The following is a 24,128-nucleotide window of genomic DNA, read 5'->3' on the forward strand; positions in this document are numbered from 1 at the left end:
CTGCTCAGGGAGTTCTGATCAAATTATGGCAGAAGCTTCAGGATCTCCCTCTGGAAGACACCATGCTCCAAGTGACACATGATGGAAAAGAACAATGTGCAGTTAAAGTCCAGAGAAGATAACCAGCATCTTATGCTCCATTGTGAGAAAAGGAGAGCATGGCAGAAAGGAATGAAGAACAAGGAAGCATGGTGGTTGCCTTGGAAAATCTAACAACAGTGGTGCCTGGGTGGCTCAATAGGTTAAGCCCCTACTCCTAATTTTAGCTCAGCTCATGACCTCAGGGTCATGAGATCAAGCCCTATGTTGGGCTTCGTGCTGGGTGTGGAGTCTGCTTGGGATTCTCTCTCTCCCTCCCTCTCTGCCTCCTTGCCCCCAAGCTCATGCGCACGCTCTCTCTCCAAATAAATAAATCTTAAAAAAGAAAAAGAAAATCTAATAACAGCTGAATGTTGAAGAGAATAAATTCAACTAAAAAAAAAAAACACATACTTTTTTCTAAATGTTCTACAAAAAGATGAAATGCATTTACTTGCACATGCACGCACACAGACATAAAGAATATATCAGGGGAGCGGCGGGCGCGCCCCATTTGACCCCGACAATTAAAAACATTAAAAAAAAGAGAATATATCATTATGAACTTAGGTGACTAAAATGTCACCTATAATTAAAAATTGTATTTATGGTGTTATAAGCTCAATTATACTCGCCCCCCAAAAAAAGATGTTGACATTTCCTCACCCCCAGTAGTGAGTTAAAATGAATTCCTTAGGGTAGGCCCTAATCCAATAGGGCAGGGATCCTTATAAAAAAGAAAAATCTAGAAACTGAGACAGTGAAGCATAGAGGGATGTTGGTGTGATGACACAGAGAGAGAAGACAGCCAGGTGATCAGAGTGACACACCGTGGAGGGAACATCAAGGATGGGTGGGGAATTGCTGAATTCAGCTGGAAGAGGTGGGGTGGAGTCTCCTATAGCGCCTTCAGCGAGAGCACAGTTCTGTGACACCTTAATTTCAGATTTCTGGCCTCCAGACCCAGGAGATAATAAATTTATGTTGCTGTAAAACCACTCAGTTTTTGTTACTCTGTCACAGCAGCCTGGTTAGAAGAAAAATATCACAACCCAATCTTTTTCTGAGGAGTTGTTGAACAGTCTTCTCAAAATAAACATAAGCGTATAAATAATAAAAATGTTTAGGTAGTTTAATTTTCTTTTTTTTTTATGGTGAAAAAATTTATATTTAGATTTATAGCCGGCTGGCTGGACTCAGTTTAGATGATCCCAATTTTGTTGGCAACATCCAAAGCATCATAGTCAGGAGCCAGTCGAACATATGCTTTCTTCTCTCCATCAGGCCTGATCAAGGTGTTGACCTTGGCCACATCAATGTCATAGAGCTTCTTCACAGTCTGTTTGATCTGGTGCTTATTGGCCTTGACATCCACAATGAACACAAGTGTGTTGTTGTCTTCTATCTTCTTCATGGCTGACTCAGTAGTTAAGGGGAACTTGATGATGGCATAGTGATCAAGCTTGTTTCTCCTGGGGGCGCTCTTTCGAGGATATTTGGGCTGCCTTCGGAGACGCAGGGTCTTGGGTCTTCGGAATGTAGGTGAGGTGCGGATCTTCTTTTTTTTGTGACTGTGCACGCCTTTCAGCACCGCTTTCTTAGCTTTCAAAGCCTTTGCTTTGGCTTCGGCTTTGGGAGGGGCAGGGGCTTCCTTCTTCGCCTTCGGCGCCATCTTCGTTTTCGAATGCTGCCCTGATCCCATCTTTTTTAAAGAATATTAAATATGGGATCTGTTCTCTGTCTGGAATAGAATTTTGAACAAGGGGGCTAATGGAAAATATCTGTGATTAAGGTTATTTTGCAAGACCAGGAGACTGGCTGACATATATGAAGTCACAAATATATGGAGTGATCCTTTTTTGTGAAGAAGGATGGTGATATTCAAATACTTTACAATGGGCCCATTTTGTATGATTTCAAAATACCATAATATTGTAGTAATGTGCTCTCCCAGCCTTCAGTGCTGCCCACTGTGCAATGGAGGCCATTAGCCTAAGTAAATCCTCCTCTTCCGGAGCTGTTAGAGGAGTGTGGGATCAACCAGTTAGTCATTTGGACAGGCTTGACAAGCCAAGCTCACAGTCAATGGCCACCGAAGGCACAGAGTGAGTGAGATTTTCTGCACATTAATATTAATTATATACCCAAAGTGAGCCTAACTGTTCAGAAGAAGGGGAATCTATAGCAACTGGACATGCAAACCTCAGGCTCTTAGAGCTGAAAGGGCCCTTGGAGATCATCCGTCCATCTGGTCCAATCCTGTTGAGATGGAACAAAGCAAATAAGAATACCGGCAGGAGATGTTGAAGAAACAGCCTTGCATGGAAGCAGACAATGCAAGTAAAAGTGCCAGCATCTGATTTGGGGGAGAGTGCAGACAGGCAGCCCAAAGAATCAGAGCGGGAGACACAAGTGAAGACACAGATGGAAGGTCTGGGTTTGACTGCATGAGCCCAAGCAAGTTGGGCAATGAGGAATTGGTGGCTGTCACATTCCAGGGACTTTCTCAGAGCTGGCCTGGTATCAGCTCCCTGTCCCCAGTGAGGTGAGGAAATGGGGCAGTAGGCAAGGAAGCTGGGCAGCAAAGCCTTGTCACCCTGGCAGGGAGAGGCTCAGGTGCCAAGTGTAACCTTCTCTTTAGGCATAGCCGTAGGCAGAACTTCATCCTTTGTAAACACCTGTTATTTGAACACATTTGGGGAAGGAGGTCATAAATATGTAACACCTTTCTCCAACTTCCTATGTGAAACTATAAAAAGCAAAAGAATATTTGCAAGAAAACCTTGGCAGTGATGAGTATGAATGGACAAGAGCAACATCTTCACATTTCCTTTCTCCCATACATGGCAGGACCATGGATGCCCTAATGTAGCTGAATTACAACAGCCAGTGAGCTCTGGAAGCCCTTCTTCAGGGGCCAAGCTCACCAGAGAATCATATGCTCCCAATGCTCTCACCTTAAGACATCACCACAACACCAAAACGACATCCAAAATGTGAACAGAAAGAAAACTGCAACCCCACCCTCTCACTTTCCCCCACTTCCAAAGGATCCTATGCTCACCCACCTTAGGGCTTTGGTGGGTGGTACTGTGATGCTGTGTAGTACCTGCTGCCATTGTAAGGCAAGGCGAGCTATGATCACCTTGTGTAGCTCTTGGGGAGGTGTGCTCCAGGATGGCACCGAGATGGTGTTAGGACAAATGAGCTCTCAAGGTCACTGACCCCCTCATCCATCTAAGATAATGTGCTCTCAAGAAAGGGGCAGATGGGCAAATTACAGCTCCTTCCATACACCACTGTCCACTTGCTTTGCCAGAGACAACACATTCCTCCTGCTTAGATTTGGGAAAGGCAGAGTTGACATTTGTCTCTGTTTTCTCTGATCCTGTTCTCTTAACTCTTTGCCTTTTTGTCAGAAAATATTCATCACCATCATTGTGTGATGTGAGGATAGAGCCATGCTTTGCAACTACAGGTGATTTTGCCTCCCAAAGGGCACTTGGCAATGTCCGTAGACATTCGTGTTGTCACAATTGGGGAGCAAGGTACTACCGGTATCCGGTGAACAGAGGTCAGGGCTGCCCCTCTGCCCTACATCCTATAATGCACAGGATAGCTCCCCAGAACAAAGATTCATCTGACCTAAATGTCAATAGTGTTACTATCTGGAAACCCTGAGGTAGAGAAATGGAGGAATCATCATTTTTCAAAATCTTGCAGTCATGGCACAAGCAGAAACTTCACGGCACCACAAATAGGTAGGACCTCTTAAAAACAATGATGCATATACTAGGGAATGTTCTTCTAAAGAGCCCCCACCTGCCATCTGCATTGGGTTGAATGGTCACCTTCCTGGAACCTGTGAATGTGACCTTATTTAGAGAAAGGATCTTTGCAAATCTAATTAAGGATCTCACAATCTCTGATCATCCTAGATTACCCAGTGCGTCCTCAGTCCAATGGTGAGTGTCCTTATAAGCAAAAGGTAAGGGATATTTGAGATACTCTGACACAGAGGAGGCCATATGAAGATGGAGCAGAGCTTGGGCCAACAAACCAAGAACTCCTGGAGCCAGAAGAAGTTGGAAGAGACAAAGAAGGAATCTCCCCTAGAATCTCTGGCAAAAGTGTGTCCTGATGACATTTCAATTTTAGACTCCTAGCCTCCAGAATTATAAGAGAATACATTTTTACTTTTTTAAGCCACTAAACTTATAATTATTATCATAGCAGCCCTAGGAAACTAATACACTAATAAAATAATAATTTACAGACATAACTTGTATTCTTTCTAATGGACAGAAATACCTGGTTTACATGTGACTTCCAAATGAATTTGGTGAGATCTATATTTATAATACAAGCATGTGCCTCATGAGTTAAATGATTCTGTCAACCAATGGTAATGTTTATTTTAAACAGGAGAAAATCACACTTGGTAAATGCATCAGACCCAACACTCTAAAGACAGCCTCTTCTCCCAAAGGGTAGAAAAATTTTAGGCAGCAAATTCACAGGCATCAGGAGTCCCAAACTAAGTGTACACTGGCATTCAAATCTGTCTTGAGAAGGTTTAATGTGAGCAGCAGACAGAAGTAAAATCATTTTAACCATGTTCTTAGGACTCTCTTTCTAACAAGTGATAAAAACTCAACTCCAATCAGTTTAAAGCTAAAGTTTTCAAATCCCTTCTGACTGGAAAGTGTAAGAAAACCAGATATGACCACAGACTAGCCCAAAGATTCAGAGCACACCATTAAGAATCCAACGGGGGCAGCCCTGGTGGTGCAGCAGTTTAGCGCTGCTTGCAGCCCAGGGTGTGATCCTGGAGACCCGGGATCGAGTCCCACGTCGGGCTCCCTGCATGGAGCCTGCTTCTCCCTCTGCCTGTGTCTCTGCCTCTCTCTCTCTCTCTCTCAGTGAATAAATAAATCTTAAAAAATAAAAAATAAAAAAAGAATCCAACGGGTCAAGTCCTAGTTATGCTGGCCCCTGCTGGGGCTTAATCTTGGGCAGATACCGCCCAGTGACAAGATGGCCACGAGTAGCCTACAGCCAATATCATCCTTCCCACTCATGACTGCCAAGAAAAGAGATTATGCTCATTTCTCTCAGGGCATATTCCACAATCCTAAAAGGCCACTAATTAGCTGCATTTTGGTTGTTTTCAGAACCCTGGACCAAAGACATGGGATACAATTATTAGGCTTCCCGGCAGCCCACCTGTAAGATACAGGAATTAGAAGCCATATGTACTTGTCCCCTGTGGCTGCCATAATGAATTACCATAAATGCGGTAGCTTAAATCAACAGAACTTTAATGTTTCATAATTCTCGAGGTCAGAGTCGGAAATCAGTATCATTGGACCAAAATTGAAGTGTTAGCAGAGCCATGCTCCCTGCAGAGGCTCCAGGGGAGAACCTTCCTTATCCATTCCAGCTTCTAGTGGCTGCTGCTTGTGGCCACATCATTCCCATCTTCAAGGCCACCTCCTCAAGTCTTGCTCTGTTCCGTGTCCACATAGATTTCTCCTCCTCATGCATGCGTCAAATATCACTCTACCGCCCCCCTTCCTAAAATAACACTTCAAACGCATTAAGGACATACTCATATAATCCAAGATAACTTCTCCATCCCAAGATTCTTAACATAACTACAGTTTTTCCATATAAGGTAACATTCACAGGTTTCAGGGATTGGGACACAGACATCTTTGGAGAGTCAATTTTTACCCTACTACATCATGTCACCAGCAACACTGCCAGAATCAGAGTAGGGCCCTGATTATCCTAGAAGGAAGAGAAGCAAGCAGTAACAGATGTCCCTTACATGCTAGAGCATGGGCTTGCTCTATTATCCCTGCTGCTCATCCTCTGGATACAGTAAAGTCATCACACATTTGAAATACCACATAAGCCAAACAGAATCTCATACCTGCTTTATCTTCACAGCGAGGTTACAGGGAAAGAGTGATGAAAATAGTGTGCTTCATTTCAGACTCATGTTCCTTCATGCTCATGTACCTGGCTCAATTCATGGCTGTTTCTCAGAGTAGATATGCGTGCAGTGATCACCAAGGCATGATTCCAGCCACCAAAGAGGCATCAAAGGCTCTATAATATGAATATTAGCCAATCTAGACAAAGACAATGCCTTAAACACTGACACAGAAGCAACTGCTACAAAGTTCAGAAATCTGAATTGCACCTGCTAGCATAGCAGGGAACTGTGTGGATGGTGAAAAAGAAGATATACACCCATTCTTTCAGCATTTCTTCCCTGACTCATATGAGGCTCAAGCCAAGAGAACAGAATGGAAGCCCTTAACAAACACTAATTATAATACAGAAAGGAGTTTTGAAACGAAGTATAATATTTTTTTTTGCTTTCTTCATGGGTCTATTTAAATTGATTAGCTTTTGCCCATACTAAAAAAAAAAATGCATATACACAGCAATCTGGAAAATTACAATAAAGTATAAAAAGGAAAATCTAAACCACCCACCGCATGAAGATCACCACTGCTAATTTACTTATCTCAAAATTAAATTTAAGTCATACATTCAAAAGAAAAAGCAGTTGAGATCAAACTGAAGGAATGCCCAAAGTTCCTATTTCTTTACTGAAGTTATAAACCCCAAAATGTTCCTAAAAGGGACCATTAAAAAAAAGCTGTCAACATGTAGAGGAAGAGGTCAGCAATGTAGCTCTTTAATTTTCAACCACATTCCTTTAGAAAGATGTGGTCTAGATATACAATGGAATGCTACTCGGCCATCAAAAAGAATGAAATCTTGCCATTTCAATGATGTGGATGGAACTAGAGGGTATTATGCTAAGAAAAATAAGTCTGTCAGAGAAGGACAAATACCATGTGATTTCACTCATGTGTAATTTAAGACACAAAAGAGCTGAACATCGAGGAAGGGAAGGAAAAATAAAATAAGAAAACAGAGGGAGACAAACCATAAGACTCTTAACTGTAGGAAACAAACGGAAAGTTGCTGGACGGGGAGTGGGGGATGGAGTAACTGGGTGATGGGCATTAAGGAGGGCACTTGATGTAATGAGCACTGGGTGTTATATGCAACTGATGAATCACTAAATTCTGCCTCTGAAACTAATTAACAGTATATGTGTCAATTGAATTGAATTTAAGTTAAAAATTAAAAAAAAAAAAATAAAGAGCACGTTCATGTGCCCATATAGTAAAACTTAGATCAGCTGCTTAAGAAGAATCAGAAGAAACAAATAAAAAACAATCTTTTTCATGTGACTATTAGCCATCTGTATGTCTTTGAAAAAATGTCAATTCATGTCTTCTGCCCATTTTAATTGGATTATTCATTTTTGGGGTGTTTTTTAAGTTCTTTGTATATCTTGATACTAACCCTTTATCAGATATGTCATTTGCAAATACCTTCTCCCATTCCATAAGGTGCCTTTTAGTTTTGTCAACTATTTCTTTCACTATGCAGGAGCTTTTTATCTTGATGAGGTCCCAATAGTTTATTTTTGCTTTTGTTTCCTTTGCCTCAGGAGACTTATTTAGAAAGAAGTTGTTATGGCCTATGTCAAAGAGGCTATTGCCTATGTTCTCTTTTTGGATTTTTTATGCTTTCAGGTCTCACAGGGGAGGGGAGTTAAATGCAGGAAATAGGTGATGGGGATGAAGGACTGTACTTGTGGCGAGCACCGGGTAATATATGGAAGTGCTGAATCACTACGTTGTGTACCCAAGCCAATGTTACACTATAGGTTAACAACAGGAGTATAGATAAGAACTTATAAAAAGAATTCTTGACAATTACAAAGTTTAACAACTCTTGTATAAAATATTTTGAAAAGGAACAAATTTTGAAATCTAAGCTTGCTTTTAGCGTGATACTCAAAGAAAACCGGAAGGGAGAAGATGAACATTTATCCAGCAAAATATCCCATTCATGAGACAAATAACTTGTTAGGGAAAAATAGAATAAGCATGATTGAAAATTGATGTATTGTGAGCTATAAATAAAACCTAAGAAATCACACGCAAATATAAACTATAGTCCTTATGTTCCACCCACATTTGTTGCTTTTGCTTTTTTTATACTCAAAATTGTTCCAAGTTTGTTTTATATTTGGAGCACCATTTACTTGTATACTTATTATTTATCTTGGTTTCCCCATAGAATTTCTAATTGCATTTCCACTTTTCCTTTTGATAAAAATAATCTTCATATAATTAACCACTTTTCAGTTGTTAACCTTGTGATTTGAATTAAAATGATCTGCTTTCTTCTTAAAGGCATTTTCATGGAACCCTCTAATTCCATTTTGCATGATTTCTGATGAGTTGTATATGTGAGACCTCATACTTTTATTTCTGTGAATTCCTCTAAATTCTGTTGTTTTCTTTTTTCCATGGCAGCCTTCTCATGCCTTATGAATATAATATCATGTTGATATTATTTTCTAACTGAAATTAAACATGCACTTAATTTATATAGAAATTTGCAGGAGCTAAAATAAAAGACTCAAGTAAGCCCTCTATGTTGTGTCCCATACACTGTTCAAGGTAAGAGCTTTCAACTCTTTTATGGTCTATTTGACATTTATCTCCACATCTCTAAATAATATAATTTTACTGTTGTTTCTTAATATTGTTTTTCAGCTGAAAATACCACTTACTGGCTCCTTTTTCAAACTATCCCTCTTCCCCCATCAATACATATAACTCCTCCTGTCCCTATTTTCTCAAAATTGTTTTATCGTAATTCTGCTTGGATCTTCGGCATTTACATATTTATGACTTGTCAATACTATTCACAGATGTGCCATAAAGTAAGAAATGTTTTTCAAAACAATTCTGTTTTTCTTGGAGTTAATAATGGTCTTGTCTTAGTTTTTTTCAGGCTGCTATAACATAATACCATAAACTGAGTAGTTTATAAAACACAGAAACATTTCTCACACTTCTGGAGGCTGGAAAGTCCAAGATCAAGGCGCCCGCACATTTGGTGTCTGATGGGGGGGAGGGGTCTGCTTCCTGGTTCACACATATTGCTTTTCTCAATAACCTCACATGTGGGAAGAGGTGTCTCTGTTTTTGTTTTACAAGGGTACTAATCTCATTCATGAGGGCTCTCTCCTCATGACCTACGCATTTCCCAAAGACCTCATGTTCAAACCCCATCCTACTGGGGTTTAACTTCTTTTTTTTTTTTTTTTTAAGATTTTTATTTATTTATTTGACAGAGAGAGTGAGAAACAGAGAGACAGAGTGCACACAGCAAGGGGAACAGCAGGCAGAGAGAGAAGGAGAAGCAGGACCCCAGTTGAGCAGGGAGCCAGAACCCTGGGATCATGACCTGAGCAGAAGTTAGACGCCAAACAACTGAGCCACCCAGACACCCCTTCTCCAGATACATTCTAAAACCCCAAGTATTCCATTATAGTTCTGCCAGGAGGATACCTTCTGACACTGTCCCACCTACTCCAACCTGACCCCAAAAGATGATTAAAAATTTCCAGCAAAGAACCTTATGAGGTCTTCCGACTTCAATTCATACACACCTATACCTATCTCATTATTAAGTAGACTCTTTCTCTAGCGAATATCAGAGTGGGAAACTTGCCTCTGTGCCTTACAGAAAACACGTACATAATCATTGAGTATCCCTCAAAATTGAAAATAGGGTTGAACTTCAAGATTTAAATTGGGCAATCAACCCACATAAAGTCACAGCAAAGACTGTATCCTTCAAGAGGCAAGTCCTGAGGGCAGTAAGAACTGATGCACACAGATGAAATATTGGACCTAATGAGAAAGTAACATATCAACTCTAAAAGGTTGGCTATTAAAGAACAGCAAAAGGAGACTTGATAAACATACATTAAACAAAGGCAGTGCCTATCACGCCTCTACCCATACTTATTCTTTGCTTTTTAAAGATTTTTATTTATTTATTCATGAGAGACACAGAGAGAGAGGCAGAGACATAGGAAGAGGGAAAAGCAGGCTCCCTGCATGGAGCTTGATGTGGGACTCGATCCCAGAACCCCAGGATCATGACCTGAACTGAAGGCAGACACTCAACCACTGGGCCACCCAGGTGTCCCTACCCACACTTAATCTATCCAACTCCATCACATAAATTCAGGATGACAAAGTGCTCCTAACTAAAGAATCACCCAATCAGGAGATTCAGTACAGGCACTGTTGAGAATGGCAGGTCATTGGGACTCACATGTTTTTCATTTATATTTCTCCCTTGCTGTTCATTTTCACTCAGCCCCTAGGTCACTGAATACCTAATTTCTTACACAAATGAGAAATCCTTTACTTATCTCTGAAACAAAGGGTTCTTCTGGTGTGTTGACTTATCTATATGTGTCAGCATTGGGGGATGAGGCACATGAATAAGGAAACTGAAAGCAGGGTAGAGAATCTAAGCAGGCCCATCATTCAGCAGTGGTGTCAGGTGCTGGGGCCACTTTCTGAAATAGAAGTAGAAATGCATTTTAGATAAATGAAATGGACCCCTCCGTTTATCTAGCAGCCTGCCATTGCCATACAGTATTTGCTGCTGGCTCACAGAATCTTCCTAACTTTATTTCATGAGACTAAAGGATACACACAACTAAGAAAAAATATTCACACATCTTCAATTTCGTTGCTGATGCATAAATTATTCAGAAATGGATAGGGGGAAATCATTAAAGACCAAGGCATGGACAACACAAGAGAATGCATTCAGTAATCAGGTATGTATTACTTTCTCTTTTCAAAGACATACAAATCGTTTGCTTCTTTGGTGGCAGGGGCTGGTGCCTCTGCACATAAGGTCTAGAACATGAGGACAAGCCTAAATAAAATATGCAAACATACTGAGTAGTACACATCACAGTGGGCGCTCCTGGTATCTTACCTGGTTCTTCTTTCAGAGCAGTGGCCCTTCCACTGCTGCTGTGAGAGCTGGCCAATACTGGCTCACAACTGTCGCCTTCTTAGCTGATGAGAGCAGCCTTGTTAGAAGACTATGTTTCCACACCTCTCCTAACATGAAAATCAGTAGCTAACGATTGAAAGACAAGTGGAAGTTGAAGATAAATCATCATCCCTCTGGCCTCAAAGGTGACCAACTGAGATTCTATCCAGGCTCCAGAAATCTCTTGGGATCAAGCTGACACTAGACTCCAGCTGAGAGCAAATCCTTGCCTACTTCCATTGTCTATTTCCCTCACTCTTCCCTGCTGATCACATGCCCTCAATAAAACACAAGTATACAAATTCCTGTCTCTGACTTCCAGGAAACCCAACCTAAAATCCAGATATAACTAATCATTATAAATTAACAACTACATTCACTAGAAACCAGCTGTCCACTATAGATGTCATTGCAGTCAGTACCAATGAGTAGAATAAAGTGACATATTGGTTAATGATAAAGAGACAGTCCTCTGGATACCAACATATCCAGATCTAAATCTTAGCTCGGCCACATGCCAGCTAGGTAGAGTTGGTTAAATCACACAAACTCTTTAAACCTCAACTCCCCCTCTATAAAATATTAAAAATAATATAATGTCAATCTTGGTGATGTTGAGAGGATGAAAGTCAAGACAGACAATGCATGTGAAGAACTCAGTACAGAGTAAGGGTACAGTGAGCGCCACCTGCTCTTGCTATTGCTCTTGTCACCATGATTTTATAGCAATTGGGTCATTGTAGTTGCCTCAAATAAGCACAATGCCAAGTTTCCAATTGTAGGAGTTTCCCTTAAGGAAAAGGAATCCAGGAGTCATTTAAGCAATGACAGAAGAAAGAGAAAGTAGAAGGATGGTGCACATTGAGATTTTAATGCTGAAAGGGACTGCAGGGATACTCCACTCTTCTCCTTGGCTCTCCTCTCCAAAAGGCACCGTGAAGAAAACTGAGGTCCAAAGAGGCTAAGTGGTTTATTCAAAGTCTCTCGCCTTTTTATTTACAAAAATGTTAGAAGCATGAATCAATCTGTTTGGGTGGTAGCAGAAAATTAGAATGGCAGTGGTGGGGAGAAGAGCGTGGAGAACAGGGAGTAGTAAGGCCATCTCTAGGGCCTAGACTTGTTTTCCCTAGCACTGTCTAGGAAAAAATGCTAGAGTCTGCCACTGGCCTAATGTACCCAGTTTTCTGCTTCTTCCTGGGAAAGCAAACTATACTTCCCACCACCACCACCCTTGCACTGGATGGAGGCCATGGGACTGAGTTATGCCCACTGGAACATGGGCAGAGGGAGGTGTGCCACTACCTGGCATGGCCCATATGGTCTCCTTTGCATAGTTTCCATTCTTTCTTCCATGCTGTCCCTGCAGATGTGGGTGGAAGATGGGGTACATAATGCAGAACATCCTGGGCTGTTGGTTGGCAGCATAGAACAGGGCCCCCACAGCCTCTGTGCTGGCCTGTCATGCAAGTGAGTAATAAGGCTGTGTGTGTGTGTGTCTTCAGCCACTGAGTATACAGGACTGTCTATTGACAGCAGTTAGCTCAACCTCACTGAGACTCTGAAACTAGTAAAATCCTAGATTTCATTATAAAAATACACATAAACAACTACAAGTCCTCCAGGAAATTATGAGAAAAGGAAAGTAAAGGTGTTTGAATACATGGGTAGATCAACAGCACTTGACAGGGAATGTTCACCAAAGGTTCAGAATCTGGGGCGAAGGTCTCTAAATACTTAGTTTCTCAGCTCAGAGGTCAAGGCCTCCTGGGACCAAGTAAGGCATTACACATGGACTCAAATGAACATAGCAACCAAATACTACCTGAAAAACTAAAACAAAAGAAAACAAATTACACTGCCTCATATTCATTCATTCAGGAAACACTCACGGAAAATTTGCTGTGTACCAGGTCCCATAACAAATCTCTTCTTAAAGGATCACTTGGTAACTAGTTTTGGCTTTGTTGGCAGGACAGTCTCTGCGACAATTGGTTAACCCTGCTCTACAGCAGAAAGAGACAATATATAAGATACATAGGTGTGTCTGTGCTCCAAAAAAATTCATGAACTATAATCCCAGGCAAGCAATATCATATGAATGGGAATGGTCATGTTCCAAGAAAATTTTAACTATGAGACACAAGCCCTGGTTTGCAGATAGGTTTTTTCCTTTTCTTTATTCATGAGAGAGAGGCAGAGACACAGGCAGAGGGAGAAGCAGACTCCCTGCAGGGAGCCCAATGTGGGACTCGATCCCAGGACCCCGGGGTCATGCCCTGAGCAAGAGGCAGGTGCTTAACCACTGAGTCTCCCGGGCACCCCTGAAGAAAGGTTTTAATAATAATGATCTCTGTGATTCCCTCTATTTCTACAATACCCTGATTTTAGGAACATGTTTGATAAAGAAAGGCAAAAATAAAGTTTAGAATTACAATACATGAGGACTACATTAGAGATTGGTCTCTCCTTATCCTTATATTATATAAAATTTGATTTAAAAATTAGTCCTTATGAATACCATTTGAATAGTTATCCAAAATTAAGTAATATATCATTCTTTAAATTATACAAAAGAACTCCAACAGAGGGTAGTTACATCATATTGTTACCACCACCCATCAGAGAGGTCCTGCTATTATTGACTGAACTGATTTTTAAATGTAATCGCATATTGACAAAAGGAAGCCAGGAAGCCATCTAAACTCAAGAATTCCAGCAGCTTCTTTAGAAACAGACACTAAAATTTCATACATGCATTTGGTTAAGCATATGAAGAAATCGAAAGAGAAAAGTTCCTTAAGCACATCAAAGATCTCACAGATTTAATCAACGAAGCTTAACATCACAGACTAGAAAAGCACCTTCTTCAAAGCATGTGGGAGTGAGGCAGTGATGATTTAACACAGGGTTTCAACCTCGGTGCTGCTACCACACTGAGCCAGGATAGTCTTTGTGGGGTGGGGAGAGGCTGCCTTGTGCATTGTAAGATGCCCGTAGCAGCCCCCATCTGTGGTGAAAACCAGAGGCTCCCAGCAGGTTAAACAGCCCCCAGTTGAGAAACCCCAGTTTAGAAACTGTCTCGAGTTGAAACTGAACTCAAACCTAAAGATTCAGGAAACAAAGTCAACATTTACCCTAACTGCCAAGAGAAATCTCTACCAATATTGACCAAGTTGTCAGAATCTTAACAGTTTTTAACTCACAAATCGTGGAGAGGCAGGTGGCAAATTGGAACACAAATTTCAATTTTTCTGCTCATTCCGGCAGTTCTAAGTGAGAAGTAGGCTGCGAATTCCTTTTCCTCAGTAACAAAACAATATAAAAATGGATTTTGAGCAATTTCCCAAAAAAATATTAGAAAGATAGGGAGGCTAAATGAACTGCAGTTGCTTTGTGTTCTTAGGACACTGCTCAGGGAGTGTCTACCTCGGGCCATCCGAGGCACGATCCCAGATGGGCAAATGTTGTCAATTAGTCTTGAGGTCAGCTGCATTTTTATATTTTTCAAAAAGCTTCTTTGTTCTTGCAAAATAACTGCTGTGATCAAGGCAAAAAGAAAAGCGATATTGAAGAGTTGAATCTGTTATCATGCCAACAAGTAGGAGAGACGCATAATGGTGACCGGCCACGTCTTCTATCACTATGCCTGATTGGTTTCCCAGATGCCACGGCTAAATTTCAGCACTTGGGCGCCACGAGCAAATTCATCACAGCCTTTGAGTGGAAAAATGCCTCATAAAGGATAGCACATTGATAATCTGGTTCTCTAGCCACTGATAAAAAACAGGTTTTATTTCCTTAAATTAAAGCAACTCTTGATCTCTCACTCTAATACATAAGGTATGCCTGTTTGAAAATCATAACAAATATTCTGAGTACAGGCATTTTACCTCGTGGTGTATTTATATGTGCATAGTTTTGTGGTGATGCCAAGAGATTTTCCTCAAACAGGTCACGTTCACTCAGGGTAACAGAGGAATTGTGCCCCAACCTGATCCCAGCTCTTTACTACTTTAGAAAACCTCCCAGTGGTGTCTCACCTTTGCTTGAGAGGCAAAGGGAAACAGAATTCTCTTTTTTTTTTTTTTAAAGATTTTATTTATTTATTCATGAGAGACAGAGAGAGAGAGGCAGAGACATAGGCAGAGGGAGAAGCAGGCTCTGCTGGGAGCCTGGGAGCCCAATGCGGGACTCAATCCCAGGACCAAAGGACCACGACCTGAGCCAAAGGGAGACGCTCAACCCCTGAACCACCCAGGTGCCCTGGGGAAAGAGAATTCTGATTCAGGGTTCTGTTGACTCCGGTTTCAGAATGCTTTCAGCATCGGGCTTGCCAGGCAATCTGAGTTTTCCTATTCTGAGGCCACCCCACTAAAGTCTATTTTTCCCACCAGTGAATTTGGGCATAGCTCCACAAGCCGAGTCACAAGGCGTGACCATGTTTGCACGGACAATGTGCTTGGACTCCCATGTGTAATGCTGGCTCCACCACTCTGGCAGGAGTAAGACCAGGCCTCTCTCCTTCTCCTCTCACCAAACAACATAAACTGGGATCACCACTGTGGGGACCTCAGGAAGGGGAGAGGGACAGGGTGTTCACTGTACTCCTGTTCTGGCCAGGAGCTGTACTGGCTGCTCTCCGTAAAACAGCACAGTGAATTCAGGGAACACTGACGGGGGACAGTCTCTAAAATTCTCTATCAATCACTTGGTAGGAGGAGCAAAAGGAACACTAATCAGCGTCTTCTTTCTTGTTACTGATCCTAAAACCCTGTCAAAGCGGGAGATGAACTTGGGACAGAGGAAAAGTGTAGCGCAATACTGAGCAAACAGGTGATTGGTGTGTCAGAAAGGAACGAATCAGCCAGCAGTTACCTGTTTCATCCTAGAATCACGCTTTGGGGCAAAGGGATGTATGCACATGTTCCTGGATGCTTCTTTTCACAAGCGTTTAGCATTGCTCTAGTCTCTGGGTTGTGTTCCTTCCCTTCTCTTGAACTTGAACTTCACCTATAACCCCACTAATGAGAAGTTTAAAAAGTTAAAGAATGAACCTATTACTCAAAATCAAGGGATTAAAGCAGACATTTGTCTTGAGTCTACCACTTGCCAGGTAACCTAATGATCCACTCCTACCCAACATCAACAAGACAGCAAGAGAACACTCCTCACAACACAGAGAGAACTTCCAGGTGAAACAATAGGGACTCGTCAGAAATAGAGGCCATGAGGCTGTGAAATGATCAGAGGGTCACCGGTCCAAATCGATTCGGGATGAGTTACAAAGAGGAGGTAACTCAGGATCAGCAGCCTTTGGGGCTTTGAGGGACTCCAGATCGGTAGCCTTTCCTAGATTAAGATGATGATGGGGTTAAAGTGTTTATTAAGGAGGACAAACAGCAAGAGCAAATATGCCTGACATTGGGCAAGAGCCTCCAGGCTAGGAATCGACAAGCAGCTTGACATGACAGACAAGGTGGAGGCGCCTCAAGGTGACGGAGAGGGACACGAATAAGACACACAGCCACCAGGAAGCAGACCCACTGTCATGAAGAGGAGGGCAAGATCAAATGAAGCCTTGCCTAGTGGGAAAAAAGGGCCATTGTAGATTCTCAATTCTGATTCTCTCCACTTTGCTGCAAGTTGTTTTTCCCTCATCTCAGGCCCCTTATTCTCTCGTTTAAACATTCATTTTTTATCTTTAGTGAGAAAAGTAAGGAAACAATTAGTAGCCTGAGATATTCAAATTAATCCAGCTGACCCTAATAGAAAATAACATTTCTATGCTGTAACTGAATGCATTCAAGTCATAAGTGCTTCTGCACACACTCTCTTGAACAGCATGGTCCAAATGAGGAGCACTTGCCATGCTGAGCTCCTGGTCAGTCTGACTCACAATGTGCTATGTGTGTAAAATCCACACTAGATTTTATAGATTTAGTGCAAAAAAAAAAAAAGAAAGAAAGAAAAGAAAAGAAAGAAAGAAAAGAAAAGAAAAGAAAAGAAAAGAAAAGAAAAGAAAAGAAAAGAAAAGAAAAGAAAAGAAAAGTAACATCTCACTCATTTCTGGTAATGAGTTCATCTTGAAATGATATTTTTGATTGGTAATGAGTTCATCTTGAAATGATATTTTTGATACAATGAGTTAAAACCAATATATTATTAAAAATAACTCCCGTTTCTTTATACTGGTTTCAATGTGGCCACCAGCTTCAATAAACTACCCATGAGGTTCACATTATGTTTTATTGGACAGCACCGTTCATAACACAAGTACAACCCTGTCCTTATTGGTATGCCTCCCTTTTTGGTCACTCTTGGAAAGAGTCATTTAGATTGGAATAAATTATTCATAGAAATCAATAAGACTGCTTTACTGAAGACATGTAAGAAAGAACAGTCTGTAGGGAAGAACTGCCAACTCTCTCTCTCTCCACACTGAGTCAACAATAGGCTACCAAGCAGCACACACAACCACAAAATGTGTTAAGAGGAGAATTGCACTCTTTTGCACCAACAACACAGCAACATCTGACAGTTGTCACCAGGGCTGGGTGGTCAAAGCCACCATTCAGAAAGTCACGGTCTTCTTGCTGGGTCCTCTGCGAGTAAGACTGTGCTCTCTCACCAGGAGGTGATGGTGATGGGTTTTCCACAGTTCCATCAATAACATAAACTTGATTTCCACCAAAAGGCAACCACAACAATGGGAACCAACTATGGGAAAAGCAATTTGGTTTCCTCATCCCCACTCCCCCAGCAATAGTGTACACAGGTCAACGGCAAACGCATGGTCCCATTCTTTGCATCTCTTTATTTTGAAATAACTTAAAGAAAAGTTGCAAGAAAAACATAATGGACTATCTTAAATTCTTCACCTAAATTCTTAGATTTCCCCATTAATTATTTTATCACATTTGCTTTATCATTGATTGTCTCTATGGGCATGAATTACCATTTTTTCAATGATTTCAGAATAAGTTAAATGATCCCCTTTACCCCGACTTATCTCAGTAGATTTCTCCAAAGAACAAGATCATTCTCCTACATGATCACATCACAGTTATCAAAATCAGAAAATTAATACACTTCTATGACCTCAGCTACAGACATTAAAATTTTGTCAATTGTCCCAATAGCATCCATAATTTAAAAAAAAATTCTATTTCAAGATATAAGTTGGACCCAGTGTATCATTTGATTGCCATGACATTTTTTCTCCTTGATGAGAGACTAGTCCTTCTTTCTTGTCATGCCTTTCATGGCCTGGTGAGTTTTGAATAGCAGAGGCCAATTTTTTATATAATACCCTTCAGTTTTGGTCTATGTGATGGTTTCTCCTGACAAACTGGTTATAATGTGTAGTCCGAATATCAAGGGAATCCTGCTGTGTCCTTCTCCATACATGGAATAAGGACACGTTTTCTGGCTCTTTGTCCGACCACGGGGCCTTTGAGTACTCGGCTATGGTGTGAGACTGCCTGGGTTTCTTCACCATCAAGTGACAATTGTCTTCTTATGATTAATACATATGTTTCCGGTAAATACTTTGAGGCTATATAAATATCTTGTCATCATCTGAGTCTCATCCATAGATTTCACAGCCGTTGATCATTTGTGCCTGAATCAATTTTTAGTATCGTGGTTGCCAAATATTAATTTTGTAATTAAGTCATTTATTCAGTATTTGTCAGCCGGCATTTGACAGAAGAAGAATGGGCCCTCTGCCTCATCTGAATACCCAGTTATTTCGATGTTAGTATATAGTCCTCATTGATTCTTAGTTTATTCAATGTGTTATGATCTGATACCATCATTATTTGTTTTAACAATCACATTGTCCCAGATTTCTTTACTGAGCCCACTTCCAGCTGCCTCCTGGGTACTTCTGACCTGCCCTCAACATGCTTTGAATATATCCTTAATTTCTGAAACAACAAGATCCTCCAGGCTTCTCTGGGACTTTTATTGCCCAGGCCCTGAAACCAGCTACTTCTCCAAGAAATTTGGTTCTTTTTAGTGGAGAATTAAATTTAGAAACCAAGCACTGTAGGGGCGCCTGGGTGGCTTAGTTGGTTAAGCTTCTGCCTTCTGCACAGGTCATGATCCCAGGATTTTGGGATCCAGCCACAAGGGGCTCCTTGCTCAGCAGGGGGTCTGCTTCTCCCTCTCCCCCTGCCCCTCCCCGCACCCCCACTCTTGGGCTCTTTTTCAAATAATTAATGAAATCTTAAAAAAAAAAAAAAAAGAAGAAGCCAAGAATTATACACTAAATGTGCTCATTGCTACTAGGACACCAATGCTTCCAGACCCTCTCAGCCAAGACAACTAAAAGATGAGAAAATGAGTATGTACCCACAAATGTGTCTATGCCCTCCACTTTTCTCCACACACACTGCGGCAGACAATCTAGTATACCGTAAGAATCAAAACAAGCATAATATATAGTTCCCATCTATCGCAAGATCTATACATTTCAAAATGATTATTGAAAATCAGAGTTTTAAAAAACAGTATTTTGGTTAAACTGATCATTCTGATTTCTTACTAATACATTCATGATTTTACCAACAAATCAATTCATTTAAAAGACTTACATCCTAAATTGCAGTGGCAAGACCATTAATTCACTGACAGTGGGATGAAATGATTATGACAAGTCATTATTTATCACTATCACTTTTAAAAACAAAACCAATTAACATTTGTTGAGAAATCACTATGCCTTCTCCCTTTTGCACACCTTCCTTTAATTTTAGCTGTGACAGCATGAGGATAGTCGGGCCTTATGGCCATTTCCCAGATGAGGAAACTCATAGTTTCCGGGATGCTTGAAGCTATATCCCAAACCTAGGTCTACAGATCCTCAAAGCCCTTGCTTTTTACCAAAATTAGCTTTGGCTTATTTTGAAGCCCTGGTGAATAAAAGGTCTAATATTAAACACTTGCTCTAAAGTTTCCTGGATACTTGCAAATACCAGCATTATGTAGAGAAGAAACTAACATAAACTTCTCTCCACTACTTCTTAGAGCTCTAGTACACGAGGGTAACATTAAAATTGGTTGAAGAACTTGTCCCAAGCTGCACACCGCCCAAGAGTCCTGGCACATGCCACTGGGAGTTCCAGATGCTCGGCAAGGAAGATATTCATGTCCTAACTCTTGCCTTGTCCAAGGAGACCCTGGTTACCAGACAATTCTAAAACCCTGGAGGGCAAAGTGGGCTTTTGTGACTCACATCTGCCACTAAAATAAATATCCTATTCAGGCAGAAGGATCTCAGACTCCTTCTTCAAACTATGTAACCGGAAGTAAGTAAACTGCATTTTTACCTATCATCACTTATTCTTTGCTATATGTGGCTTTTAGCCATCATATTTATATTTACTTCATTATAAATAATAAGGAGGAAACAAAGATCTTTTTCTAAAGAAACTGACTTTTACAAAAATTGATGGCTGAAGGCAGCAAACTAAATAATCAGCAATTATTCTAACGGGCAAGAAAAGGTGCTCCCAGACATTGAGGGGGTGTCCTTTGAATTGTCTATTGTTTGACGAAGACTAAATCAGGATGATGCCCATGAAAGGAAGGGAGGCCGCACAGTAAGAGGAAGGGGCCAATGGGGAATATCAGCAGGTGATGACCCATGTCAAGCAGGGCAGCCAAGAGTCCTGCAGCCTGGCCTGCTGGGGAAATGAGCTCCCGCTCAGTCATGATTACTACCATTTCACACATCTGTCTTCATCCCCTCAAACAGTAAGCTAATTGGGGCTGAAAATGAAAGCTTGAGAAAGATAAATTGCACCTACCTGGATCAGAGACAAATCCTCAAGCTGTAACCTGAAGAGGTAGTTTCTACAAAATACAAAAAGAGAGGAGTTTTATTTTTAATAGACTTAAAATATTACAGGTCATTAAAATTATGAGAATAAGGGAAAACAAAGTAATGATTTTTGGCTTCCAAAGCATCCTCTGGCTAAGAATGTATTTTCTTTGCACCTCAGAGTTCAGAGAGGCATTCATTATGTCAACAGGTATACATGTGGGATTGGCAAGAAAGTCAGGGAATGGTGTGTGTGTGTGTATGTGTGTGTGTGTGTGTGTGTGTGTGTGTGACACTAAGGTAAATCTCAATTATTAACTGACTCTCTTGATCTACTTGGAATGGACCAAAGGACACAGGCAATGGATTCTGCATCCGACTTGAAATAAGACAATGCAAAACCATTCTTCATGAGTCTTCATTCTTACAGATCACCTACATTCACCATGATTTACAATTACAGCACGTCCAGCTTCTGAATTCAACCACAGTCTGAGTATTAGAGTGTTCTCTCCTGTTGGATGGATTCGGTGTAAGTTTAGAAGCAGAAACTTGTTGGGCTGCCAGCAAAGGTTTGAAAAAGTCCCCTCTGGCTGGCCAAGTGTGAAACAAGAAATCAGAGAAAAGGAAACTATCTGTTTTCAACAAAGACAGTGAAGAACAATGAAATATGCAGTCGAGATCAGCATAATGGGGGGGGGGACACAAATATCAATCATAATTAGGCTTTGGACTTGACTGCTATAACTTTCAGAAACAAATTGGCCTCCCTCCTGGGAGATGCTCTGGCCTCTGACTCAAATCACAAGTGCCACCCTAACCTCATGCAGATGAGGAGCTGGTGTGACCAGAGCCACATGGAGGAGAAGGTTAGCCCGGGTGCAAACAGTAACTGCTGGAGACCCGGCGTACATAACAGAGAGCAGACCCTATGAACACATGAGTGTGGGAAGGATCTCTAAGAAGCTGTGGTTTTGTATCATGGGCTGCCCCAGGATTATTTCCATGGCACTGAGAGTAAAGAAAGTTTCCCAACCACCCAGATGCTAAAGTAGATTATTTTCATTATTTGGGGAGGTGCGTAGATGTCAGAAGCGGCCAGGCTGTCCTAGTGGAAGTGACAAGTGATGGCCAAGTCAGGCCAATGGCATGACCTTGGGGAGACTGAGAAACATCCTTATTGAGCGGGCAGGGATGCGAGGACAAAGCCAGTATGGAAGCCAGGTCCAGTAGCATGCGTGTGCATGCTTGGAGAAAGAAATGGGACAAGTTCACTTTCATTTTTTTAAGATGTTATTTATTCATTTGAGAGAGAGCATGAGTGGGAGGAGGGTCAGAGAGAGAAGCAGGCCCTTCAGCGAGGGGGAAGCCCAATGCAGGGCTCGATCCCGAACCCTGGGATCATGACCTGAGCTAATGGCAGACACCTGGCCCACGGGGCCACTCAGGCACCCCACAAGTTCACTTTGTCAGTGGTCTCATGTGTCCCCAGTGTCACCCCCCCAGGCACCCTTTCTTGGGGTTTGTCCCCCAGCACGGGGGGCACCGCCATCCTACACTCAGTGGAAGCTGCCTCGCCAAACCACTTCAGTGGCCTCTTCACCACACTCTTTCCGAACTTCCAATTTACTCTCTGAAATAGTGCCAGAGAAGCTCCCAGAAGCATTGCTTGGCACATGCCACCTCCGCCGCTAAGCTGTTTGTGGAAGACACCCACCCCCCCACCCCCCCTTATTACAGACAGCTCTCGCAGCCCTCTGTGCAGACCCGGATTAAGGATGCCTTTGACGAGGGACCGTGACAGCAGCATCTATTTGTATTCAGTCAAGCTGAGGCAAGGCTTTCAACAGAAACCTCTTCCTGCAGGGGAAGGACACTTGCAGAAGTGCCCGGCCTCCGCCTGCTGGGAACCCGAGGCCAGCACGACTCCCGAGGAGAAGGCAATGACTGGCCATAAGGCACACGGAGCACCGGGCTCCCTGCCCTCTGGCCTGCAGGAGGCGCCCCGCGGGCCCGTGCCCCTCCTGCCCGAGCCAGGGTCCCCGTGTGCCTAGGAGTAGCTCTGCGAGAGCCAAGGCTGTGCCACGACACAGCCTCGTGAAGGAAGCACTCCCACCTCGGTCTTCTCATCTGTAAGGGGGGGCTAATCGCCCACCTACTCCCTGCAGCTGTTGTGAGCCTTACATCCAGGGAGAACACTTAGAGTGGTCTCTGAGCCACTGCAGGCACTCGATCAATTGTAGCCACTTCTAGACAGTTTATTGAAATTACTGAAAATACTGAAATTTCCAGACACACTGAAATTCCCAGTATGTTCTCCATTGTGCAGAGAGGGAAAGAGAACTTCTGCTGTCCAGCCCTTTCGGATTTGAGGTAAAAGGCAGCGTGACTCTCTTGTTCAGGTGCGGGGACTGTTGTCACTAGGGATGGTATGGCACTGCGGGCTTTTTAGAACAGAAGACAGCATTGTTCATCTTGTCATGGTTCTGGGTTACAATCATCACATGCTTCAACTCACTAGCTCTTTTAAGAAAGACTTTTTCTGTAAATCCTTTCAGTAAAAGAAATTATGCATATTTTTGGCCAATTAAGTACCTAAGGGGTCTAATGAGTTGCAAGGCCACCACATTCCCCACCCCTGTCTCCCTTTCTCTCTCGCTCTCTCTCCCTCTCATACACCCACCCTTCTGCCATACACACACAAGTATACATGCACACATGCATCTGTATCTGGGAACTTTCTAGAAAGGCACTTCTCATACACTCAGAGCTGGAATGACCTTCTCACCATTGAGGAAAGAGGATGGGAGTGTCCACCATGCTCTGTAGAGCTCTGGACAGCATAAGTGGAGAGGAAAGTTCAAACACCTCTCTCTACTTAAGGAGTGGATTGGAGGAGGTATAGAAATCATTCTCTGAAACTCATGGGTCCAGCTTTCAGGTCCACATCTCCCCAAAATCCCTATATTGAAATCCTAACCCCCAAAGGTGATGGTACTAGGAGGCAGACTTTGGGGAGGTGATTAGGTCAGAAGGGTGGAGCCCTCATCAGTGGGATTAATGGTCTGGTAAAAGAGGGCCCAGAGATTCTTCACCTTCTACCACTCAAGGACGGGACACAGCAAGATGCCGGCCATCTGTAGCCCAGAAGAGGGCCCTCCCCAGAAGCCATCCATGCTCTCGGACCCCTACCACTGAACTGTGACAAATAAATTTTTCACTGTTCATAAGCCACTGGAGTCTGTCA

General features: G+C 42.2%; 1 protein-coding gene across 5 annotated transcripts in view; it reads right to left on the reverse strand.

Moving 5' to 3' along the window:
• Window positions 1-24,128, reverse strand: part of SEMA5A (semaphorin 5A) — a 472,307-nt gene that overhangs the window by 217,493 nt on the left and 230,686 nt on the right. For all 5 annotated transcript variants that reach the window (XM_026017648.2, XM_072752696.1, XM_072752695.1 and 2 more), the window contains one exon: window positions 20,868-20,913. In XM_026017648.2, coding sequence (XP_025873433.1) covers window positions 20,868-20,913 — 46 coding nt within the window. The remainder of the gene's footprint in view (window positions 1-20,867; window positions 20,914-24,128) is intronic.

The sequence above is a fragment of the Vulpes vulpes genome, chromosome 3 (assembly GCF_048418805.1).
Source record: "Vulpes vulpes isolate BD-2025 chromosome 3, VulVul3, whole genome shotgun sequence".
Classification (NCBI taxonomy): Eukaryota; Metazoa; Chordata; class Mammalia; order Carnivora; family Canidae; genus Vulpes; species Vulpes vulpes.